General features: G+C 37.6%; 1 protein-coding gene across 1 annotated transcript; it reads left to right on the forward strand.

Annotated features, from left to right (window-relative positions):
- The first annotated feature begins 10,256 nt into the window (after positions 1-10,256).
- nsg2 (neuronal vesicle trafficking associated 2) lies at positions 10,257-26,515 on the forward strand. Its single transcript, XM_058414896.1, has 5 exons — positions 10,257-10,518; positions 10,919-11,078; positions 14,195-14,314; positions 24,796-24,906; positions 25,500-26,515. The coding sequence occupies exons 2-5, from the start codon at positions 10,950-10,952 to the stop codon at positions 25,692-25,694; spliced, it is 555 nt and encodes a 184-aa protein (XP_058270879.1). The 5' UTR covers positions 10,257-10,518; positions 10,919-10,949; the 3' UTR covers positions 25,695-26,515.
- The last annotated feature ends 543 nt before the right edge of the window (positions 26,516-27,058 follow it).

Genomic DNA, 27,058 nt, shown 5'->3' on the forward strand with positions numbered 1-27,058 from the left:
GCATGTATATGCTTTAAACCGCTCATGGAAATATAATGCGCATCAGTGCTTTTGCATCATTTGGCCTGTGAAAATCTACTAATATGAAGAAGTGTAGAAATGTAGATGATCACACTCAGCAGCACCATCTGGTGTAGATTAACATGTTAATATAAAACAATGGACTGTTTGATGATATGTAAACTGGGCGCTGGATGATTTATTTTATCACATTTCTGACAGGGACATACTGACCCTTTGTTGCTTTCTATGGACTGCTTCATTTAGCTCAAAAAAACAGAAAGAAAACAGACTAGTAGAACACAACACTAACAGTGTCGACAGGGATGTCTCGCCTACCAAGAAGTCTAGTCTTTATTGTTAGAATTATGTGTGCCTGAAAAACCCTTTAAACAGCAAGGAAACTACTGAAGGAAAACTAATTCCAGACATCTGATGTGCTGTTACCTTGGCCCTGTTCAGATCAGTTCCAAAATCTAATCCATTCATCTGCTAGCCACCGTGAAAATTCCACATACAGTGAATATAAAACACACCCATGTTAACTTGCAGGTTCTGAAATCTTTTGGAAGTTAAATCATTTCTGATTTTTCCCCACCTCTTATGTGATATAGCAACGAACAAAAAGTTGTCCATGATTCCCTCTGTCTTGACTAGACAGATTAAGACATCACCATGCTTCAATGTGGGAATTCTGTACTTTAGGTGTCTTGTTTTGCACCAAACATATCCATATCAGACCCTGACACGCTTTAGGCTGGCTTGGATGTTTTGGTGCTTTGTTCTGCTTTTTGATTTAGTTTTTTAATGAGAACAGGCTTCCACCTAGCCACCCTACCCCATTAACCCTGATGTGAAATACTGTTATACATGCAGAAAAAACACAGTTACAGCCACTTCAGTATTGTAGGTATCTTGGCAGTCTCCCTGATGTTTATCTTTTCATCATTGTTGGCTCTTTTATAATGAGATCCATAAGTATCTGGACAGTGACAGAATTTTTGTCATTTGCCTTTATACACTGCCACAATGGATTCGAAAGTAAGCATTCAAGATGTGATTGAAGTGTAGACTTTCAGCTTTAACCCAAGAGGTTTAACAAAATATTGTATTAACCTTTAAGAATTCCAGCTAAAAAAACAAAAAACAAAAAAAAAAAACCCCAAATCAGTAATTTTGTACACAGGTGGGTCTCATCATTTGTCAAGCATAGTAGGGGCAGTGTTATAGCAAGGGCTACTGGGTCACTGGAGTTTATTGATGATGTGACTGAAGGATTCATTCTTAAACAATACTGTCTGCTTTGATTCAGTCTGCAAAACTGACAGCAAAGCACACCACAAAAGCAAACTAAGAGCTTTTAAAGGCAAGGAAATTGAATGTTCTTAAATAGCCATGTCAGTCACCTGACCTCAACCCAGTTAAGCATGCTGACTCAAGACAAAACCCGAAAGCAGAAAGAAAACTTGCAAGCAGCAGTAAAGGCCTGGAAAAGCATCTCAAGGGAGGGGGCTCAGCATTGATTGCTGAGGAATTTCCTTTGACTGCAAAGGATTAGTAACCAAGTATTAAAAATAATCCTTATATTTATAATGATGGTTTGTCCAATTACTTGTGGGCCTGTAAAATTGGAGACAAAATGGAGACAAAATGGAGTTCAATATTTTGTTAAACCACTTCTGTTTATGAAAATTATGTCTCTTTTTTCAAACACATTTGAACCCGACTGTACTGTAGATCCACTTTAAATCCCATTCTCACTCGTTCTTGTGATAAAAAATCCCAACAGCCTCTATCCAAAATCTAATGAAACACCTTCTAAGAAGAGTGGATGTTGTTATCACAGCAAAAGGAGGAGAAACTCCATTTTAATGGTCATTGTTTTGGAATCGGATACAAAATGGGTAAAAAAAACATGTTGTGTATATGCATTCTGTGCAGTGCATGAATTGAATTATTAATCTTATTAAAATATAAGATTTACTGTTCAGTCAATCAAGTGTCCATAAGCTTTTTTAAACGGAAATTCAACATATTTAGCAACAAGGATGGGATTGGTGGCAGTTAGATTATGGGAAAACATTGACCTGGCTAAGTACTGGGATTTGTGGTGGGACTGTTTTACAGAGTATATGCTTGAAAGAGGAAAGAGGAAGAAAATATCTAGTGGAGCTGGCAGTGTCTAGACAATTTGCTCCACAACCATAAAATTACAGCACATTTTTTAAGCCAGTGATGTTGATAATGGTGACAGGCATTGGTGAGTCATCCTCATCTGTGACCACAAGTGCACAGTTTAATGAGAAACCACCACAGCCTGGCTAAACCATAAGCATAATAAAACTGGTGTTACTGATTTCAGTCCAAAGCTAAGTGAAATTGTGCAGAGGTATAAATTTGATTGGTGTTAAAGCCAGTCCACAGAGACTATAACTGAATTAATTGAATGAAAAGTGTAGCGTCTAAGACGTTTATAAAACTGAACAGAATAAAGCATGTTAGTTCTGCTCCATTTCTCTTGTACTCCAATGATTTAGCAGAGGGGGCAGTCCACATTTTCATGGATGGAATGAAAAGAGAGATGAAGGCACTCTTGAGACTAAATGGTCCAGATTTCTGTTTAATTGCACAATGATACCTACAAAAAAACAACACAGGACAGTCTGCAAAATTTCTTTAGAAAACAAAAGACAACAAAGCGGAAATGGACATTGTATATTATTAATAATAAAATTTTCTGAAAAGCTACTGAACTGACTGGATGCTGACTGTGACTGAAAGGTTGCAATAGACTGTACAATCATTCACTGTCTCATACAGTGTTGTGTTGGGAAATGGACAATCCCCATGGAGGCACGTTTAAAACTTTTTCTAGAAAAAAGCCAAAATGCATGAACCCACTTGAAGACTAGCAGTCCAACCACCTTCTGAATTAGGTGATGGTTTAAAATGTTAAAATAATAGGGTTCTGAAATCACTCACTGAGTGTGTGGATTGTTCTGAGGATACAGTTGGAGTAATCTCACCAAAACAGACTGGAAAAACATTACCTGGTCTGATGAATCTTTATTTCTCATTCAACATGTGGTCAGAATTTAGCATCACCAACATGAATCCATGCAACCTGCAAAAGCTCCGGCTAATGAATGTTGGAGTAATGGTGTGGGGAATGCTTTCTTGGCACACACTGGGCCCCTTAATACTAATTGAACATTGTTTAAATTACACAGCCAATTTAAGTACTGTTGCTGCCCATATACATCCCTTTATGGAAACAAATTAGCCATCATGTCAGCCTGTTCCACGAGCATGCCAATGAGTTCAGAAAAGTTCAATGGCCTTCTCAGTCATGATATCTGACTCCAGTAGAGCACCTTTGGGATGTGGTAGAATGAGAGATTTGTAATGTGAATCTACAGCGATTATGTGATACAGTATACTATTAACCTGGAGCAGAATCTTAAAGGAATATTCTGAACACACTGTTTATTCCATGCCATAAAGAACTGAGGCTGTAGCGAGAACAGGACCTGTGTGTGTGTGTCATACCCAGTATCCTGTGGCTGATCAGTTTTTACACATGTATACACTCACAGGTACAACAATTGTATTAGGAACTAATTCTCTATAGGGCCTCCCTTTAGGCACAAAACAGCCTCTTTGTGATGTTGGAAAATGTTGAAATCAGCAGTTATAAAAAATGTTAAGCACCTTTCAGATGTGCTAAACAGGTCTGAAGCCGGCACTCAGATTTATCCCAAAGGTGTTAAGCAGGGTTGGGGTCAGGCCTCTGTGCAGTCCACTTCAGTTCTTCCACACCAACCTTGGCAAAGGATGCCTTCATGTAGTGAAGGAAAACAGTAATGCTACAGTATACAAAGACATTTTATACAATTGTGTGCTCACAACTTGATGAGAGTTTGGGAAAGAACTAAATATGGGTGTGATGGTCAGGTGTCCAGATACCTGTGGCCATGTAGTGCATGTTTAAAACAGCTCAAAACATATGCTGTTAGTTTGTATGCTGGATAACTATATGTTTGTGGCTGCCTATTGCAGGGTCAGTCTTAAAATACCAAATTGTAGCCTAAAGCATACACATAAGCATAAGTACCAGCCTCTCAGCTTCATTTCCTGACTCACCAAAGTCTCTGGCTAAAACCTGCTACTGTTTCCATCACAGTATTAGACTTAAAAGGATAAATAAGAAATAAATAAGAAAAATATGCATAGTTAATACAGTACATTATATAATAAATACTTACTTTTCATCATATGATGACAGTTAAAGGAACTTTTTCTGACTTGTTTTTTTAGTCGTTTTCTTTATGCTCAGTCATGGCTGTTGATATGGCTTTATTGCATACATCAATAACTGACATGCTGGTGGTTCTAGTTATGAAATATTCTATAGTTCATAGAGGCCTTTGGGTTTTTGGATGACAATCATTCAGAGGCTAGATTTGTGTGTGAAAGGATCAGAGATACTAAGATTTTGAAAGCACTCAGCATTAGTTGTGATGCCGATGTGTTTTCTGTATTAGTAAATCTGATTTGGATTATTGTTTAAAAAATTGGATGTTTTATCACATTTGCTCATCAATCGGTAATCTTACATCTGTTCTGAGGATGCACAGTGTTGGCTAATTTGGTCAATTTTCAGCTGAAACAAACAAACATAAACAAACGCTTTTTATGATTTATAAAAATGCTGTAATCAGTGTGTTAATGAATAATTCAAAATATTTGGAAATGTAAATGAAATACGACCTCTTTTCTCTTGTTTTTTATAAATGAATGTATCAAAATCATAAAATCTAAAACTGAAAATTGAATCATGAAATTTTGAACTCGTTCTCTTTGAGCTAAACAGTTGCAGCCTGGAAATAATTTAGGTCCAAAGCTTTAGCTCGATTTTTCCAGTGAGAATATGAATGCCTACAGATTAGGTTCATGTGTCTCTGAAGATGTTGTTCTCTCAAAGTCACAAATTTTTCTCATGATGGCCAATTGCATGATTATTCATACATGATGCATATCTCGCATGGGCACGTCCGTTTTTACTTTCATCAGGGACTGGCTTAAGAGAAAACAGTTGGTGCAGTGTACTCACCACTCTCAGCCGCAAGGCTCTCCAGAGACTGGTGAGAACAGCAGAATTCATCACAAGCAACAAACTCCCAGCCACACAGGACATCTCCGGTCACGCTGCCTGAAGAAAATCAGCACAGTCACCCAGCCATCTGGCTAATATTTTGCAGCATCCAGCTGACAATTCAGTAGCTCTTCATGTTATTTTAGACAGTTTATTAGAGCAACTACAATGTCGTTTCCCTGCTGTGCTCACTCTGTTGCTTCGCTCACTGTATTGGAGGAAGATCCACCATTAATGGACCAGGTGTGGCACCTCCCACCTCACAGTAAATTAACCAATATAGATTTTGAGGTCATGGTTTAGTAATATATAAGTTCATATATTCAATATATGCTTGTGGATCTGCTGCATTTTTCTAAGGGTGAGTACACATGCCTAACTAACAGAGAAATTTCTGTTTGATGCAACATACATGCAAAGCAAGAACATAAATGATAGCAATTCCAACAATGCTAATGTAGTAAGATGGAGATAGTTCATTAATTATGATGATGATGAGGAGGAGGAGGATGATGATGATGATGATGCAAATCTTCCAAGGTTTGGAACAAGGCTTACAGGTATACTGTACTGTTATACTGGTATTAAAGAGAATAGCGATATGATGCTAAATGGATTTTAACATACTGTAGATGATAATTTAGGACAAAGCAAGAGACAAATATGAACTTGAACCACTTGAATAATTAGTAAAAACCTAGAAAAAACCTGCATGAAATTTAAAAAGGTGCCATTTTGCAGTGATGATACAGAGTATTATAGGTGGACAGAACATATCTAACTTTATACAATCTAAGTGAGTGCTGAATTTAGACACAGTGCAAGCTTTGCTAAGCCAGTGGACCCTTTACACATTTTGTACTGTTGCACCAGTTAAGCAAAATCAGGGTAAATGGTGCAGGAAGAGGAGAAATGTCTTTCTTAAGTTTAGGCACCTATTCATGCTTGAGAAATGAAAAGCCAAAATGTTTGGGGGACATCAGGAAGTAGGTAATTCAATATGACTGATCAAATAGATATCATTATTCACTGCCCTGTGATGAATTCTCCCTTCACACTCTCTGGACAGATTCTGGATCTGCTACGATCCTGACCATGACAATGAAATTATTCCCTAAAGTTTTCCATGTTAACATCTCATAACATTCATTACTCCCACCAGCCAAAATAGAAAAAAAAACCCTGAAAAACTAAAGCAGATAGGAAGACATGGCTCATCATATACAGCACAGCTACTCACTAGGAATCTAAAAGGTCCACTTACCACATTGCCTGAACGTAGAGGACAAAAGAGCAAAACAAATCCTATGCAACAAGTGCAAGATGAGATATTGTGTATAAACTACACAATAAGGCCAAAAGTTTATAGACACCTGACCATCACACCCTTATGTGGGCAGTGCATACTGAACTGTTGCCACTAAGTTAGAAGCACATTACACAATTTTATAGGATGTCTTTGTATGCTGCAGCATTACAGATTTCCTGTACTGTAACTAAAGGGGTCCAGATTTGTTTCAGCATGACAGTGTCTCTGCACACTCTGGTTAGGAAGGCATCTTTACTTCTTGAGAAGATTAAAAAAGTTCCTCTATCCCCCAAGATCCTGACCAATTTTTACTGCTGCATCACTGCGAACATCTTGAAGAGCTCCATCACAGTGTGGTATGGCAACTCCACATGCAGTATGTGAAAAGAAATCTCTGCAAAGGGTGGTGCATACAATGTACATAATGCACACTTATTGCACAAATATATAATTACATTTTTCTTAACACATTAGGTGCTTGCACATACTTTTCTTTGCAAATACTGACATAGCCTTATTTATTGATGTACATTTTTACATATTTATCTGCACTTGTTCATTTGCATTCATTTCTATTATTTGCACTTCTGGTAGATGCTAAACAGCATTTCGATGCTACTGTATGTACCTGTACTTTGCAATGACAATACAGTTCTATCTATCTATCTATCTATCTATCTATCTATCTATCTATCTATCTATCTATCTGTCTGTCTGTCTGTCTGTCTGTCTGTCTGTCTGTCTGTCTGTCTGTCTATCTATCTATCTATCTATCTGTCTGTCTGTCTGTCTGTTATGCAATGCAAGCTTCAGTAAATCATGGTTTACTTGGTGTGAAAGAACTCAAGTGGCCTGCACAGAGCCCTGACCTCAACTCCACTGAACACCTTTGGGATATACTGGAATGCCAGCTGTAACACACACCTTCTATTGCCCAACATCAGTAACAGTAGCTGACCTCTTGTGCTCTTGTGCCACAAATTCCCATAGCCATGCTCCAAAATCTAGTGAAAAATCTTTCTTGAAGAGTGGAGGCTATTATAAAAGCAAATATGGGAGTATATTTGGAATAGGATGTGCCAAAAGCACATATGAGTATTATGGACAAGTGTTCTAAAATCTAAAAGCAGTTAATTTAGAAGAAAACATGCTGTCTTTTTTCTGATACCAAGTCTTTAAACTTGGGAACAAGCAGAGAAAATAGTTCATTTGCGAGCCTGCTGTGGTATGAATTCTTCATCACATTCCTAGTTGGAAATGCAGATTTGCAGGTGTATGTTGAAGTAAACTTGGGAAGAATGCCATCTTATGCAGGAGAGGAACATTTGCTGCAGTGGATATTGTTGTCCAAACTGTTGGAGAGTCACAACAAGCTTCTTGCAGAAACTCAGTTAATACAAGAGAATTAGTTTTGGCCCATGGACAGACCTTCTGTGCTTCCTCTGGGAATTCTGTGACATTTCTGACAAGAAAATGTACAAAATATTTCAGCATGATTCTTGGAGTGACCCATGGTTTCTTTAAAGGTTTGGGGAAATGGACCATGCCGTGCTGTATGTCCCTCCTATATTTGGAAAAAGTCAAACTAGAGCCATTACCACACAATGGTTTCATTACAAACTAAGCACACTGGTTTTGTGCTTCTCTCAGGAAAAAAATACACATTTTAAATCCACCTTTTTTAAATGAGTTGTTTTTTTGGCATCAACTTTCCTTTTCTTGATACTGAGCAATTTTGAACATACCATTCCAAATTCTGAACACAATACTGTCCTCCTGCCTCCGAGTAGTGAAACGGCTTTTGACAAACATCACAACTTATTAAACAAACTGCCTGTCTCAGTTATGTCTAAAGGGTATCACAGGGTCAGTGTTGGGAAGAAACAAAAAGAGAGTACACAAAGTGTTGCACAGTTTGTGAGAAGTTTTTTACACTCAAAGATTTGGTCCATAATAACGGTCCAGAGCTGGAGTCCACCTATTGAGTACCACTGACCTATTGGGTCTTATGGCAGAATTGGTTCTTCATATTGTGTTTTTTGGTACTACAATGCAATCACTGGTCAATAATTTAATAACACTAGTAATTTATACAAACACTTGTCCTTTTTGCATCTCCCACTCCCCTTTTGTATTTATTGCAGACCCCAGACTTATCCCGTCCTCAAGTCCATAGATTTCTTTTTACTTTCCTTTCCTTTCCTTTACACTTAAACACATGCACCTGTCCTGTACATTGCTTAGCTGGGCGTTCAGAGTAGAAATGTGAGTAGGTGTGGCCTAAGTATTAACCACACCCACAATTACTTAGCATATTGGTGAATTTGAAAATGAAGATCATTTCATTTTCCTCTTCATTTCGGCATCAAGTGTGTATTGTATTGTATTGTATTGTATTATATTATATTATATTATATTATATTATATTATATTATATTATATTATATTATATTATATTATATTATATTATATTATACTGTAAATGAAAGGGAGGGAAGTGGAACAGTAAGATTACAGGGTGAAGAGCTGAAGAAGGTACAGGAGTACAGGAGTTTAAGTACTTGGGGTCAACAGTCCAGGGTAATGGAGAGTGTGGGAAAGCGGTAAAGAAGCGAGTGCAGGCAGGTTGGAATGGGTGGAGAAAAGTGTCGGGAGTTCTGTGTGTACAAAAAAAATATCAGCAAGAATCAAGGGGAAGATGTACAAGACAGTGGTGAGACCGGCCATGCTGTATGGTTTAGAGACAGTGTCACTGAGGAAGAGACAGGAGTCAGCAGAGCTGAAGATGTTGAGGGTCTCTTTAGGAGTGACACGGTTGGACAGGATTAGGAACGAGTACATACAGGAGGACAAAGTTAGGGAGGCCAGATTAGGATGGTTTGGACATGTTCAGTGGAGGGAGAGTGAGAATATTGGTAGGAGAATGTTGGACATGGAGGCCAGGCAGGAGGCAAAGAGGAAGGCCAAAGAGGTATATGTATGTAATAAATGGGGATATGAAGCTAGTGGGTGTAAGAAGATAGGGATAGGTGGAGATAGATGATTCGCTGTGGCGACCCCTGAAGGGAAAAGCCGAAAGAAGAAGAAGAACATTATATTATATTATATTATATTATATTATATTATATTATATTATATTATATTATATTATATTATATTATATTATATTATATTATATTATATTATATTATATTATATTATATATTATATTTTATATTTTGCTTACATGGACTTTTAAAATAGAAATGACATGATCATGGCATTTTCGTTTTGGCTCACACATATTAAGAACAAAATGGCAAATATTTACTAGATTCTCTTGAAAACAAGCCAGTGTTGCTTAAGGCTTCTATTTTCCTCTCCTTTTTCAACTTTTTCAAGGTTAGATCTAGAAATGCAGACAAATGCTATTTATCTGACCACTCAAAATCAGACAAACAATTATAGGCACATAGACAAACCCAGTAAGTTAACATGTGTCCCATCTGCACTTCTACTGACCGTCCACTAGGTGGCGAACAGGCACTAATTAATCCCGAGCGGTCATTGTGCTGGAAATGTACATCACTGCAGCGTTTAATCTTCCAAGTTTCCAATAAGATATGAATTCAGTGGATTAGAGAAGGTCAGCACTAAATGACCCCGTTCGAAATTTTGCCTAAACACTTTCCTAAATTATTCTTGTATAAAAGTTTTGAACAGCCGCTTTCAGCACGCCATGTCCCAATCTGCATACTGTCGTACTAATTAGTGACCGAATAACAGTCCAGCCCTGCCGCAGACCGCGTCCTCAAAGCTTCGTTCATTGCTCTATCCTGTGGTCAAAACATCAGATTAAAGGTGCACTTGGACAAAAACACCGTGCAGCTTTCCTCTGGATCCCTCTAGCGGCGTCGCCTCGGTTGTGCGCGAGCTGCTGGAGAGACGCTGTGCGGCTGGAGCGTTTCCCCGGAGCGAAGTCTCTTACCTCCTCCATACTGCCTCCTTCCTCTACACATCTGCGCGTGCACGTCTCCGCCCGACTGCGTTGAACTGAAAGACGGCTGGTTTTTCGGTGAGTGTGGAGATATTTCTGAACGCTTAGCGTGTTTTCAGCGCGAGATACATTGTTGTAACTGGCAGGAAGCCATAAAAGGTGCGGGTTTTTTTTTTTGTTCTGGCGGTTGTGTTAATGTTAGGCAACCTCAGCAAGACAGAATCAATTCTCACTGCATTCATGGGTTTCTTTGCATATTTGAAACAATAAGGTTTGTCCGAGAGCCGAATGCATTTCAATCTTTTCATTGCAATTTCGACTGAATCATTAAGGAAAATTCTAAGCATCATTTATGTCTGATTAAGATGGATGCAGTCAGGTAGACAAGATGATCGGTTGGTAAATACAGCAATAATATCAGTGTAGCTTGCACAAAATCTAATCCTAACCATGCTGTTGAATTGATTACTTTTTATAGGCCTGTGAAAAAGGGAAATAATTGAATAAAGATGGTTAAACTTGGGAGTAATCTCCAGGACAAAGGGATAAAAGCGGTGAGCGTTGAAGATGGATTTCAAACTGTTCCCCTTATCACGCCCTTGGATGTTACTAATCTTCATTGCCAAGCTCCAGACAAGGTAAGAGACATTTCTGTCCTGACAGCCATCATCTTACATAAGCACTCATCAGATCTTCCAACATATCAGACTAATGGAGTCTTCACCCTGTCTCCTGCCACCAAGATGATATTATTGGGATGTGTCACAGGCGATCATCTTGACAGTGCAATTAAGTTATGAATAAATCCTGGTTATGTTCTCTGTGTGATCTGAACACTTGAAATAATTTCTGTTATAATATTTTGGTGCGACATGCTCCCATATTCTTGTTTATTATTTGTGTTGTGCATTCACATTTAAGGCTTAGCAGTGACTTTTATAGTTTTGACATGTCACCAAACCAGGGTGTATTCCTGCCTCATGCCCAGTCTTCCTAGGATCAGCTCCAGAGGCACCAGAACACTGACCAGAACAAAGTGATTACTGAAGATGAACGAATGAATTAGATGCCTGATGTGTAACTATTTGTTTCATGCTGATATCCAGATTTCAGGGCCAGTGAACAGGGTCAAGGATTTAAAAAAAGGTCAGAGTGAATGTTTTGAAGCCTTTGCCAAAATGCATTTTGGTTCATTAGCGATTCTACTGAGAAAAGCACAATCAGGGCATGTACCTGATTTCTGAAGTGCCTTGTCACTCTCTCTTTACACACACACACACACACACACAGGCAAAATACAGCATTCTGTTCTGCGCCATGAGTAATTCACACACTTAACCTCCTAAAACCTCCACTCCTACATGTTTGCCCAGGGATATTTTTGACCATTCCTGATACATTACAGTTTTTTTGATGAGAAAATTCCATTTTCATGATTTCTTAGCCTTTTCTGAGCCATTTCTCCATCTCTATTTCTCCATAATTGTTGTAGGTCTCTAAATTAGGTTTTTTTTTTGAGATGTCTGTTTTGACAGAAAGCAATTATGCAATGTCAAACATCTCCATGATGTATTTCTAGAATAAACAGAATATTTATTTTAGAAGACAATCAATAATGTAATACAATAAATCTAGGTTTAAAATATTAAAAACAGTGAACTCATATGTTTCAGGTTAATATATCACACATTTGTATCTGCTATGTTTAATTTGCCTCATTTACATAATGTGTAGTAAAATATTGGATTTGTGTCAAAGCCATTCTGATCACGCCTGCTTCGCATGCACAATTGAACTGTCAGATCTGTGGTTTTAGGATTATGTATGCACTGTAAGATACAATTAGGATTTTAACGCTTCTGTGAACATGTTTACAGACAACAAAGGAGCCCTTCAGTCTTCCTGGATTTGGGGTATTTCTGTTTACAGACTGTGGAGATTTTTTTGAACAGGTTGACTCAGTCTACAGTTGATATAAGGGACACGATTCGAAAACAACATAAGAGATGTGATTGTTTTTGTATGCATGACTAAAGGCAATCTAGGGAAAATAAATTAGTGTTATTTACCAAGGCAACAAGATTATTTCCAGGACACCAATTTAACCTCATTTCCTGAACCTGTTATAGCAAAACAATCATAATATTGTACAGAGTATGCTCACAGTGATGCTTATTTGAAATTTCTCCTGCTCTTTACCAGTATAGTCAAGAGACATTTTATCTGGTGGGCATCAGAAGGACTGGCAGCTTAGCCATGTGTTTATAAAGTGGATGAAAGGTTTTACTACTTAAGTAATTGTACAGCTAAAATGATCTATGAATCTATAAATACAAAGCCTTCTCTAACAGTTGTAGATAAAGATTACTATGTTTTTCCTAGCAAATGGTTATGTGGGCTTAACAAATTTCACCGTAAGCTTTAGTGGTACAGCAGTTAACACTAGACATCTAGCCCTCATTGGGTAACTTAACAGGATTTCTGAGTTTATTTAAGCTAATTAAAATCAACACAATATTTATAATAAGGTTACTAATGTAACATCTGCATAATGGGTAACAGCAATGTATTAATCTTACTACTGACTTAAAAGGTGCTGATTTTTGTAGAAACAGGAGAACATACAGATTTCCTGGAGTGGCACATCTCTAAATAAAAGTAAATAGTGCCTCATACAGTGGCATTTCACAGTAGTATCCATTTGCTCTATAGTCCAGGGTGATGACATCCACTATCCATTGGGCCAGCCTCTGCTTAGACATGGGAGCAGTCTGTCTGAGGATGATACTGGCATTGCAAAGCAAGCTGCCAGAGCATGCACCTTGCCCTCTCATTTAGCAGAAGTCACCTATCCAGGATGATGACATCCAATATCCATGATGACATGCGCTATCCACTAGAACAGCTTCAGCTAAGACATGGGAACATGTGTGCTACTCTTCCTACATCGTACCCAACAGAGAGAGCCCTCAACCATGTGTTGCCCTGATGTCTGATATGCTGTATCTAACCTTCACGATATTGTCTCTGCAGATGAGCAATGTTTTTAGAACCAGCAAGAACTTCACAGCCAGATGGACTGCCATCAAATACAACTGGTTAATTGACCTCACACCAATGGGGCATATGTCCCTTATATCTCTCTGGCACCACACAACCTCTGGCATGTGAGGGAGGCAACTGTGGTGATCACAAGTTTGCAAAGGCCAATACAACAAGGCAGAGACTCATGCATGTGCCTTGGCAAACTGCTTATTAGGGTTTTGGAAAGTGTTGAGAGTAGGGGAGTTGTAATATAGCTCTGGATTTGAGCACCCACTTTGTATGTCCCCAGAAAGTCTATTCCCACTCTTGTGTTCATTTTTGCTACTCTTTTAATAAATGCTGATGAAAAATGGGTGATTCACATGGCACGTTGGTGGGGAAAGGGATGTCCACTCCAAGTACCTGGACTTTACATCATTCCCCTGGACTGGGAAAGATCTGTGTAATTTAGAATAACCAGGGGATGTTAAGCAGTACCAGCAGAGCAAGCTAAATGCAATTACACTGAGATCCAAAAACTGTACTGCTTTGTAATCTTTACCAAAACACATCCTCATGCTAGTTCACAAGGTCAGGGACTAAGAGTACCATCAAGCTAAAAATGTTTCATTATTGCTAAAAATGTTTCATTTTCACAAAAAATTAATGTTTGCAGTTTATTTTGTGCATTTTATGTGTGCTATACAGTGTTTACTCCCTTTTTGTGCAGGTTGTGGTAAAGACACGGACTGAGTACCAGACAGAGCAGAAGAACAAGGCCAAGATCAAGGTGCCTAAAGTGGAGGAGTACACCATAAGCTTTACTGATGGGGTGTCAGAGAGACTGAAGGTATGGCTTAATTCTCTTAAAATCAGTTCCTATGCACCAAACAAATAGCATTAATTAATTGTCCTTTATCCTTAAATACACAGCAGCACTGCTCGTCAATCCACGATTTGTGATTGTATTGGATTACGTATATTGTTAATGATCAAATATACCAAATCATGAGCCTCACACTTTATGGAAAGATTCTCAGCTTTCAGTGCTTTGTAATGATCAGTAAGTTTTCAGAAAAGAGGACTTCTCTAAACTTGATAAACTTTTGTTATTTAGATTTAGTTGTTTAAAAAGAGATAAAAAAAAAAAAAAAAGCCAGGCTTGTGAATGAGTGATGGAGATAATCTTTCTGGCAGACTAGCCACATAACAATAAACCTGACATGCTGTTCATTGCTGAGTTGTAGATGATGTAATTGTTTTTTTGCAAATAAAATTCTAAGAATATGAATAAAAACAAATTACAAAATGAGTAGCTTTGTATTTTACCTTCATCTGTTCCAATAATCAACACAAATGAAACGTGTATGGAAAACATCGGTTGCACAGGAAATGAAATGAAACATGTACTGAACTTGGGTGGCACAGTGGTTCAGTGGGAGGCACTTCACTTCTGAGCTTGCGTTGCTGTCCTGGGGTTCACCTAGATTAGTTACACTAAATTTTGTGCTTGTCATGTCCAATGAGGTACTGCCATCCCATTCAGAGTGAAATCCAGCCTTGTACCCAGGATTCCTGCGACTGTTGTTCCACCATGACCCTGACCAGCATAAAGCAAATACTGAAAATGAATGAAAACTGCTTTTTTTTCCTTTTTAACACTACACATTTTTGCTACACGTTCTATAATTTCAGGAGGGTGGTGTGCTTAGGCTATCTACATATGATAAACATTTTGCATGAAAAACACAAGATGATCATTTCCTGCTTTGCTCATTATGAAATCAGAAAGATCATGTTACATCATTGACTTATACTCTGTATAGGTTAGCAGGTTTATGTTGTTTATTTTGTAGTTTGCTTAGATGCAACATATCATTTAGCTAAAGACACAATACGTGTAGCAAAATTTTGTTTCCTCAAAGTAAATGTTGCTGAGAATCTGTTCATGTCTGTACAAAGTGAGTTACATCAGTGTAAAGTGTATTTTATTTATGGCATTTGGCAGACACCCTTATCCAGAGCGACTTACATTTTTATCTCATTCTATACAACTGAGCAATTGAGGGCTAAGGGCCTTGCTCAGGGGCCCACCAGGGGCAGCTTGATGGAACTAGGCTTCAAACTCACAACCTTCTGATCAATAGTCCAACACCTTAACCACTAAGCTGCCACATCATCACTCATTTACTTTTAGCGGCTTCATTTAGTAACATTAAATATTATAGATTTATGATGGGAAATGTATGTTCTGTCTACAATCTTGGATGAAAGGGTTCTTTAAAGGGTTTGTTTGATAATTGAGGTATATTTGCTTCTGAAAAGGGTTCTACCCATCTATGAGATGCAATACCAGCATATAGACACTTAGAAAAAGGGAGTCACCTTTCACAAGTTCTTAAGAATTTAAGAAATTTGCTATGATGTCCTTTGTTCACTAGTCATTTATGGTTCAGTAGTTTATTTGTTTGTGAACACCAGTCCCCCAACCTGGGTTAGGCAAATAAACATCAACCTTGAGATGTAACCAGGTCTACCCTGGAGTACCCTGCCTACCCTTCACTGTTCAAACCAAATCAGGTTGCCTCCTGGCTTTACTCAAGCATAATAGATTAAAGCTCTTAAATAGCGTGTGTAGGACACAGCTACTACAGGACTAGTATTGAAAAAACACTGATATATTGTCTATACTGTAGTGAGCACTGAGATTTATACAGCCTCTATTGATTTGCTGTTGATGTTTATGCACTCGACTGAGATATGAGTCTGTTTTGCTTCAGTCTATGTACAAGGGAGTGACCTTTCAGGTTTAATTAATTCAAAATATTGAGTAGAAGGTTTTGGATCAGTGGTAAAGGTCACTGTAGTATCAGATAAAGGGAAGTTATATAGTACAAACACAGAGCTGTCTGTCATAAGAAGGGATATGATTGAGATATGGAGCAAAGCTCTCCATTACAGAACTTGTGAAGTTTAACTCGCTCACTATTGTGTACAGCAAACAAAAGCTATATGATGTGGAAATCCCCAGCATATTCTTCCTGTGTCTGATACACTTCCTGGAGGCATTTTCTGTAATGCAGAATACTCAGACTAATGCATTTCTCCTCCTTTGTTTGTCATTTTCTATCAAATGTGTCAGCTGAGCTGCAGGTCTACAATTGCTCTGACTCTTTCTGTGGGCTGATTTCTGTGTTGATATTTAGAATACACACCATCATTTCGAAGACAAAAAGCGTACTAATCGCTCAGCTCTGTTGCCTGGAGGCCCCCAGTGGAACTCAGCCATATTCCCTGCTGTTGCTCTACCAGCAGTTGGAGGAAGAATGTTCCCCCTCATTAAATGTTCAAAACAAAGAAAAGCAGGTCTCTTGGTATCTGGTGTAGCCAAGCAGAACATATTAACACATCATGCTAAAATAAATAAGGAAATAAGACAACATAATTGAGAAAGGACAATATTGCCCTTCATCTTAGTTTGGATATACGAGCTGACACTGGTGTATGATGAATGGGAACAGAAACTGTTCAAGTTTTATCAGTTTTCTATCTACATGCACATTTGACATTAATTTGACCTTAAGGAAATTTTGCATTGATATTGCCATTATAGACATATAGTACATTTCAATCTACATTAAGCTTTACAGTAATACACATATAATTGCTAGTTTCAAGGCATATGTTTCTCCTTCTTCCAGATATCTACATTTACATATTCTTATACAGTGCAAAATATATGCATCATCTGTGTATGATTAATGCCAACACAGAGCTGCACAACCTCAAGCTCAGACATGCATCTCTTGTCTTCAATGATGGATGATACACTTTGTGAGAAGAGAAATGAAAGGGAAAAAGTGAAAAAGAAAGAGAGAGAGGTAGTGATAGAGAGATAGTACACTGAGTCAGAACTGCTTCCTGTCAGTTTAAATATCTCTGACAGCTGACTACATAGTTACTGAGATCCTCACATGGTGGAAAAAACGAGAGCGACAGCGGGAGTGATAGCTGAAGAGAGCAACAGTGAAAGAAGAAGACAGGCTGCTAATAATGTGCTTCAGGAACAGAGCTTCAGCCAATCAAATAGAAAAGCTGCAAGACACTGAGAGTGTGTGTTTGCATTGTGTGTTTAAACTGTAAACTTCGTTACACACGACTTTGATGCACTTCTCATACGTCATTTGACAGTCATTTACATTTTGCTGATCTGTTAATTTAATTAATATTCATCAGTATACATACACAGATTTTGGTTTTAAATTAACATCATATTTCCTTTCTCAAAGGAAAATAAAGATTTGTTCTGCACAGCATATTTTACGCCTACATTATTAATTCCTCTTGCACACTCGGGTGTATTGTGCCAGTTGGCGTTGCTCAAGTTCACAGTGGTACTGTCAGGTTCACAGCAGGACATGATGCAGATTTAAAAGCATAGAGAGACCTGAAGCTAAAAACAGCATGTATTGTTTTCCTCCCTAAACCAGTTACTCGGAGGTCAGTGAGGACATTAACTTGCTCCTGGAGCCTCTTCATTCCCTTATAACCTATCCTGGCATTGACATAAAAGAGACAGATATTCAGGACAGCTTTTTAAAACAGAACTCCACAACTCTCAAAGACACAAACTTCTCTAACTCTCTGTCAGTATTTTCTCTTAGGCATGCAATATTTTGTGAGCAGTCATCCACCCACACTTGAAAGTAGTCAATCATTTGAGTAGTGTCTAAAATAAGCAGCTGTGCTCTAATGCCAGGGCATGAAGCTCAGCTGGGACTGGTTTTGACATACAGTAAATTGCAAAAGTATTCAGACTTTCTTGTTTTTGCACTCTTTATTGTGTTATTGATTTAATCAGAAACAGATCCATGGATCTAACTCCAGAAACCGGAGGTGACTTTTACTGATTTATTGATTTTGTTAAATAATTGTGACTGTGACCTCCAGTTTATTGGCATGTCCAGTTTCTGTAACCCTACAAAGCATATAAACTTTGTATTGATTATTCATTATGAACAGTCACTTGTTCTTGAGAATCACTCAAGTACATGTGATTGTTCAATGGATTATGAAAGTGAACAAAACAAAGTTGTTCTTTTTTCATAGACACAAATGATGAATGTAGGATTTTTTACATGCAGTATATATTTTTGGATAAAGCATAAAACATTCAGCTTTGTTTAATACCAGCTGATCTTTAATGGCTAGTTTTGGTCAGGTAATTTGTTAATCTTGTGTATAAAATAGCCAGTGAAGATGTGATGAAAAAGGACAGACCAAAAGGGCATTTTCTCTCTCTCTCTCTCTCTCTCTCTCTCTCTCTCTCTCTCTCTAATGTTAGTCCTTTATATCTGAGTGCTATGGGAGCAATTAGTGCTACAGAACAGTTTTCCCTGCCCCCCCCCTCTCTTTTTCCTCTCCCTATTCCTCTCCCCAAATCCCCTCAGTGTTGAGCGTACACTGTTAGCATGACTAATAGTGAGGATGCCCTGTGGATTGTCTGTGTGAGAGACACTGCCCTGGAGAACTGGTGTTGTTATTCTGCTTCTGGATAAACCACCACAGAAAGCTGGCAGTTCAGTGCTGCCTCCCCAGATTTTCTTAATGGAGGTAGACTACTACTTAGCATCAGCTTCACCCATCCTAAATGACAGGGTTGGTGAGAATCGCTTGGATAGTTACTTGTATGCATGCACTTACATGCTAAGACCTTCAGCAAAGTCACAAGGTGATGCATGATGCAGTAATAAACACAATCTCTGTGCAGTAAATAGTGCTGTCATACAGCCATGTGCCCTTTTCTTCTTCTCGCTTGTGCATTTCAGACCACATGTACACCATATGGAGTTATCCAGCTGGATGTGAATACTGTCAGAGGTACAGCTTACCTGTCCTTCACAGATAGAGATGACCTCCTCTGTGAATAAGGAATAGTCTAAGGAATTTTTTTCAAAGCAACTGCCTGTCTAATATTTACCATCTTTTATAAGTATTTTCTTTTATTAGCAGTCATATTAATTATTAAGATTTACTTTAGGACATGTTAATCAGTCAGTGCAGAATTTTGTTACTAAAGAACTAAAAACTCCACTACACACAAAACACATTTCCAAATAAAACATATAGGCATTTAAGCAGTTAAACCACCTGAAAATTAATGTTTTTGGCTATTAATCTTGAAGTATATTGTAGTACCTGCTATGAATCTTTCTTCACTTCTGTGAAACTAATACAAACATATTTTTGTAGTTTCAAGACTAATTTTAAGGGTTATTTTGCAAATATTGTAAACGAGTCCCTTAGTGGACATATTGTTTTTTTGGAGGGTTATTTTTTATGTTACATATTTTTTGCTTTGACTCTGTAAGATTAGATTCTGTTAACGTCTTACATCCTCAAAAAATGTCCAGAACTAAATCCAAGATTTGTGCAAACATCTATTCAAAATTTATTAACTGTCTTTTTTCAGCAGCTCTTAATATTTTTTTAATGTATTAGATATTGTTGTATATAATGTATTTCGATAGTTTTAATACATTATATAATTTCTGCCGTTTCTCAATTGACTTAATCTTTAACAATAAACATTTCTGAATTCATTTATATATCATTTCATTTCTATTATTTGGTTAAATCAAATTTTAGAGTGTTTTAAATGAGGTAATGCTTGACATATTCTACAGAAAATGGGCAAAATTGAGTATGCTGTAAACAAATCAAAATAACAAAATTGAGAAAGATTATTCAGTAGGATAGAACGTAAACTAAAGTAACTGCTTTATTCCAGTTGCTTTGGGTTTGGATCGTCAATTAATCAGGGCTTAAGGAACCCCTAGTGCAAGGTGAACATTAATTCTGTCAGTGACGGAGGAGTAACACCTGCACAGTTAACATTAGGAGAGTCCATCACAGTCCATAGTTACAAGAGCCCATTAAAAGTGAGTCATAGAACAGCACATGCACTAGGGATTGTTTGACCTCAACAGCTGCAAGTAAGTAATTTGCATAAATTTTTCTCAAAATTAGTTACAAATATTCTAACCACTGAAGTAACAATCACAAATACCATGTGCGTCATTCAAGAAGAAAACTATGTAATCTACACGGTCATGTGGTGAATTAATTGTTCAAATGAGGAAAAAACGGCATGTCCATGGACTCTAGCGTAAATGTACAGTATATCACAATTTAGATTTTTGCATTGTTTGCTTATTATTTCTATCTCTTTTCAGAAGTGTAATGAATATGGCCTCAGATATTTTTCAGGGGATTTTCTGCTAACCAAACCATCTGTTTAGAACTCCAGCTGGGAGAAAGTAGTATAAACAGCATTATTCTTTAAACAGTATGATACTTTAAACTGCAATGATGGGTATGGTCAAACTTTATATCAAAACATCTTTAAACAAGAAAATGTTTCTCTCACTTTATTCAGCTCCCAAATTGAGAAGAATAGATTAAATATCTAAATGCTACAGCATTGTTGTTTTTGAAAAAAAAAAAAAAGCCACTTAACATATAGTTTATATTATACAGATTCTAAATATTAAAATTATATGAATATTTATTTGGGCAATTGCTTTTTACAGTATACATGAATACAGTTGAATGTTTAAGTAAATATGATTCCGTTTACCAAATTATTTTTGATCAGGATCTGTTTTGCTGTGCTCTGTAGTAAGTGAGTGTAATTTATTCATAATTCCTCAATACACAAATCTGAGCTGCAGAGTAAATCTGGTCCAGAGAGGAGATGTTAGGGGAAAACCTTCTTTAATACCCTGCCAACCCTGATCTTCTGGTAAGTATTGTGCTTCAGTTAGCCCCAGGTGATACTTCTGTGGGTTTGCTGATGGTCCGGCCCTTCAGAGCTTGTTCAGAAGATGATACATGAGGTCCAACCACAAGTGTGCGTGGATCAAAGAGTCTTCCGAGATGGCTGCTGCAAGCTCAGAGTGTGGTTGTAGGATGACATCCATGAGCCGCTGGAACATTATGGGTGATCTGTTATGGCTGTTGCAAGCAGCACTGGGCTCACATGTTCGAGGCTTGTAGTTGGGCTATATGGCTGTAGGACACTTTTTGGAATGTGTGTGCATTTTACATTTGTTGCTTCACAATCACAGCCCCCTGACAATCTGCTTTTGCATATTCTGGAAATATTTGATCATGGTTTGAACAAGGATGGCTGCTTTTCCCATGCTTTCGTAGCCACACCTTTAGGGAAGTCTTTAGGGTTTCCTTTCAAAAAGGAGCTTGATCGGTGGTCGAGGATTGTAGACTGCAAGCAGGATGTTGTGCAGGAGGAGATCCCAGTTCCTCTGTTCCACCCACTGCAGCACCTTCTTCAGTGTTTAGTTAAACCTTATTTGTGTGGTTGTTTATTTATTTGATAGAACCCTAATTATTTTCATAGGTGACTAGTCAGTTAGCACCTAAATAGATAACGAGGCAGAGTTCAAGGCAGCAGTTTACTTTAAACGTGTCTGTATTAACATGGGGATTATTTTGGGGTTTTTTTTTCATGAGAATAAATGTGCTTTTTTTACTTGGCAAGAAATTCCTTTTGGTTTGACATCCACTTTTATCAGGCATGTCAGTTTTATCTGAGCAAGCTGAGAAGTAAAGATGTATGATGTAGCTGAAGGGTAACCAGAATGTGATTTCTGCCAAGCATCACAGAAACAAGAATTCAAATGAATATCAATTTATTTAATATTATGAAATCTTTGAGTTCCAAAATGTTATTTTATAAATGTCATGTGATATTATAATCCTCTCTGAAAGTATTGCAATTCTTTTGTTTTTGCTATACACTGAACCCTCCCATTTCATATCAAGTGATATGAAAAATAAAAATGAAAACTATTGGAACCTGGCAGGTTTCTGGTTGCTCAGGTATGCCCTGTTAGACTGATTGTTTAAACAGTTAATAGCTCTGAATGTCTCGTACTGGTTTGAGACGTGGGGTTCACATATTAAGACTGTGTTTGTTGTTAAAAAGGGTATCCTTGTTGTTTTGAAGTTCCTTTTATTTCTGAGCGCTTTCCTGAATACTGCATAAGAGACACTACCACCCAATATCTTACACCATTATGAAGACCATTGCCTCATTTGCAGTCAGGCAATAAAACTGCTTTCTTTCCCCTTATGAATTATGCTGTCATGAAACAAGTCTTCAGAGTGTTCATAAACTTCATTTGAATTCCACTGCTGTTGAATCTATGCGCTTTTAAATATGGGAGTGGGTGTGTTTTTTCTCCTAAAATGGATTTATTGTTGGATTTATCTGATTTTCTGATCTGGGAAGAGGTAGTAAGGGGACCTCTGGTATTCTTTATATATGCCTCCCCCCCCCCCCCAACTTGTTTATTTATTTATTTATTTATTTATATTATTTTATTTTTTTACTGTTTCATAATCTGGTGCTGCTTTCAAGGAAACAAAAGCCACCACTGCTATAATGCTACAATATAATACTGTTTGACAAACCGGTTTCTGATGCTGTAAATGGGAGTGCTAGGGAGTGAAACATAACTACAGGGTTAACTATAGATTCCAAAGGCAGAATCTCCTTTATTCCAGGATTTATTGAAAGCCCTCATACTGTGTCTTCTGCATCTTGGGATATGACCTTACATTAGGCTGGACAGCTGCATCAGCTCTAGACCAGTAAATATCTACAAACACACACACACAGAGAGAGAGAGAGAGAGAGAGAGAGAGAGAGAAAGAGAAATAGAAAGAGAGATGATAAATGATGCTCACTAACACCTCAAAGAAAACCAATATCTCAGAGATTCATACCTCTATCTCTGCCACGAGTAGATTTGTAATATAGAGATTGTATTATTATGGCCACCTTCTCCTCCACAACCTCCGCCTAATTATATAGGATGTCGTAATTTAGTGTTTAAAGTGTTGGACTACTGATTGGAAGGTTGTGAGTTCCAATCCCAGGTCCACCAAGCTGCCACTGCTCCTGGGCCCCTGAGGCCCTCAATTGCTCAGTTGTATAGAATGAGATAGAATCTAAGTTGCTCAAGATACGGGTGTCTGCCAAATACCAGAAATGTAAATGTAAATATGGCTGTTTGATGTCTTCATCTTGGGAAAAATCTTGGTAAAGTGCCCTCCCTTACGAATTTTCACTTTAACAATTGAAATTTGCATCAGCATATGAAGGATTTTCGGCATCCGAATGAACTGAAACGGACACCAGCTAAGTTTCACGTACGTCTGGGAGCCGATCAAAACTTTGTGCTTTGTTTATCAGTGGAAAGCCAAGCAAAGCGAATTTACAGATTCTTTTCCAGTCAGCGAAAGCTGTTTCTAGTCAACCCTCGATACCAACGTTGCCTTTGGCATGCATTCAAAATCTGTGTTTTCCCGTGCATTTTTTTGTGGACAGATTGGTGGCATGGCTGGTCTGTTCTATTTTTAGCCCAAGCTTGGTGGCACGACTTCCTTGACATAGAATGCTTGGCTTGGGTCAGTTCTTTATAAGCGGCCATACAGTTTACATATGCTTTGAACATACATATTGGTAATATTGGTAATATTTTTGGGTGGCTGGACCGGATTATCTGCATTTACATCATTTCTTTTGGGAAAATTCGTTTCACAGTACAAATTTTCGAGGCTCCACTGTATCATCTTGCCTTTTGGGAGATGTATTTTAACTGGGTTACTGGTGCTTAGGGGTTCATTAGCATTTAATGTTAGTAAAAAGTCAAGTATAATTAAAGTTACAGACTCCTTCAGTTGGTCTATCATCTCTTCTCTCTTTCATGTAGAAGTCAGATTAAACCTCTAATATCCTTTTTCCTCATGTTTAAATAACTGGATTTAACTACTCTACCAAGAAGATATGTCACAAAATCTACACTACAAACAGTGACCATATTGTATGATACAAATTGTTGTCTGTTAGTTTAAAGGTTGCTTCATGTTAACAATAAATATATGGTACACACTATATAGTACATAGACCAATAAACAGGAACTGTCCAGAAACATTTTTGTGGAAAAAAGTAGCTGAATTTTTAGCGCTTGTCTGGCAATATCAGTAACATAACTTTCTATTTTTTTTTCTAAAATTATAATTAGCTGATACTGATACCAGTTACTGACACTGCAGCGAAAAGACAGAAATGTGCCTTACTTTTTCTGTGAAATTCCCTTTATGAATGCGATTGTCTGGCATCAACCCCTGGTAAAATACACCAAGAGAATGGAAAATTATATATAAAAAAAAATACTGATAACACAGAATTTTGTAATTGATGACTAAAGTTACACTAATGTTGTGTCCTTTTTCATCCACAGGTCACCATCCTAATTGTCCTGGCTTTGGCGTTTCTTGCCTGCATAGTGTTCTTGGTGGTGTACAAGGCATTCACTTATGACCACACCTGCCCAGATGGCTTTGTGTACAAGGTGAGTGAGTGTTTATTACGCTTATCCCTCTATGTGTAAGGGCTTCCTTACATCAGGCTCTTGAAAAACAGTGTGCCCCATTTTAAAGTCCTTTATGACAATGTTGCTTTTTAACACGTAATATTAGTAATATTAACCTTTTAACATGCTCTTTGGTGTGCCGTGTGTATTTATATCTATTAAGTGCTTGATCAATTTGATATAGAGAGTTTTGTTTGTCATTCTAACCATATACAAGTAAAAGTATACAGTAGAAATAAATGGTGTCCCCCAAAGATATGAAGGAAAGAGACAACAGTGCAGTACAAGTGAATATACAATAATATTGATGATGCAGCTTGTCATATGGTAATATGGTGGTCATGGTGCCATAAACCAGTCAGAGAGTTTTAATATGTTGTCAAAAATCATTTCTCACATCACACATGATGTTTATACATCCTTTTCTTGATGGTTAGTTGAGAATGTAAAATAGGGTGTTTACTTCTTGCTTATAATAAGTAAATCTTAGTATATCATCTGATCTGCTTTTGCGAGCAACTACTCAAATTAGGAAAGACAATTTTTTCAGTGATTCATATGCATTTCAACAGCACAAGCGATGCATCCCAGCCTCCCTGGAGGCCTACTACACCGCACAGGATGCTCACTCTCGCGGCCGCTTCTACACAGTGATCAGCCACTACAGCAGCATGGCTAAGCAGACCATGTCACGCTCTGTGTCACCGTGGCTTCCAAATGGCAATGTCCAGCACGATGACAAACCACCTAATACTGTCAGCCAGTGAGGCTGCTAATGCTGATTCTCCAGTGGCCATGTCTGCTTTTCCCCATCTGACTTAACACTCTTCTCCATTTCTACTCTACTATTGAATTTTTTTTATTCATCTAGTTCATTTGTATGAGTTATTTATTTAAGACTACCTGTATTGTACAATTTCTGGTTTTATCGTATTTAATATCAGTTAGTTATTTGTACAAAGGCTTGCGTCTGTGACGCATGTCGAAAGTAAAGGTCTCATAAGAAACCATGTAGATTCATGACTGTCTGATTCATTGTAAAAGGCATGTTGCAGATACTGTATGGGATTTTTTTGTGCTTTGTTTCCAAGCATACTGTTTCTGTGGTTTTATGTCCAGACTGGGGTATATAAATAATAATAATATTAATAATAATAAAAAAAGAAAGAAAATCATATATTGATGATAAAATACAAGGTAAATGTGTGTTATGGTTCCTCCTTTTGAGCCTAAGTGTAAATAGCCCATGAGAAGTAAGATCCAGTGTCTGTGTTGCCATAGGGGACGTTGTAAGTTTATTACTGTTTCTAATTAGAAGCCTTTTGGAGCTTTGTGTTTCACTTTAGCTAACAGTCGATGATCAGTCTGAGGAGGATGATCCAGGGACAAAATACCCAGTGCTCTGGGATGTAAAGTCCCTGATTGCTGTGTTTAGTCATAGATCTGTGTCATTATTGCTTTTCTTATTATTTGCTGTCAGGAAAAAAAGAAAACTTGTGCTGAATCCATGGTTAATATGTAGCAAAGCCTTGAATATTTCATTCTGTAGCCTTCAGGTTTAAAACAATAAAGATATTATAACACACTGTGTTTGTGTGAATGTGTGCGTCAACTTACTCTCTGACCGACAGATTATTCACGTGTGACTTATATAAACACAATTTAGTACACTTTAAGTCCCCCATTTATGAACAAAGCATAAGTAAAAATGCCCTTATACTGTACATGCTTATCTGAACTAACAATCCAACACCAACATCTCATACCCCGTGATGATGTGTGGCATAAGCCTGTATGTATGTTTTTCACACTAATGAACAGATGACATGACAGCAATCTGGATGTATTTCTCAGTTAATGATGGAAATCAAAACAAAGCACTTAAAGAATCGGGTTTGCCCACATTTAGGTCCGTCTAATCATTTACTTTAAAGAGAAAATGTCCACAAACATTTGATCAGTGTGTAGTCATGTCAAATCACTTTCCTTTTAAACATGGCAAATCACAGCAATTCACTTACCAGAGCCTCATCATCGTCTCTTCACTTGACTGATCTCTGTCCATGTTAGACCTTTGAAACTTTTTAAAACTTTGTCCACTCTCATCTGTGCAGAATGTGTAAGTGCTTTT

The sequence above is a fragment of the Hemibagrus wyckioides genome, linkage group LG18 (assembly GCF_019097595.1).
Source record: "Hemibagrus wyckioides isolate EC202008001 linkage group LG18, SWU_Hwy_1.0, whole genome shotgun sequence".
In the NCBI taxonomy this organism is placed as follows: Eukaryota; Metazoa; Chordata; class Actinopteri; order Siluriformes; family Bagridae; genus Hemibagrus; species Hemibagrus wyckioides.

Coding starts and splice junctions, on each gene's coding strand:
- nsg2 (XM_058414896.1), top strand. CDS start 10,950: ATGGTTAAACTTGGGAGTAATCTCCAGGACAAAGGGATAAAAGCGGTG. Junction 14,315..24,795: donor GGGTGTCAGAGAGACTGAAG/GTATGGCTTAAT, acceptor TTTCATCCACAG/GTCACCATCCTAATTGTCCT. Junction 24,907..25,499: donor CAGATGGCTTTGTGTACAAG/GTGAGTGAGTGT, acceptor GCATTTCAACAG/CACAAGCGATGCATCCCAGC.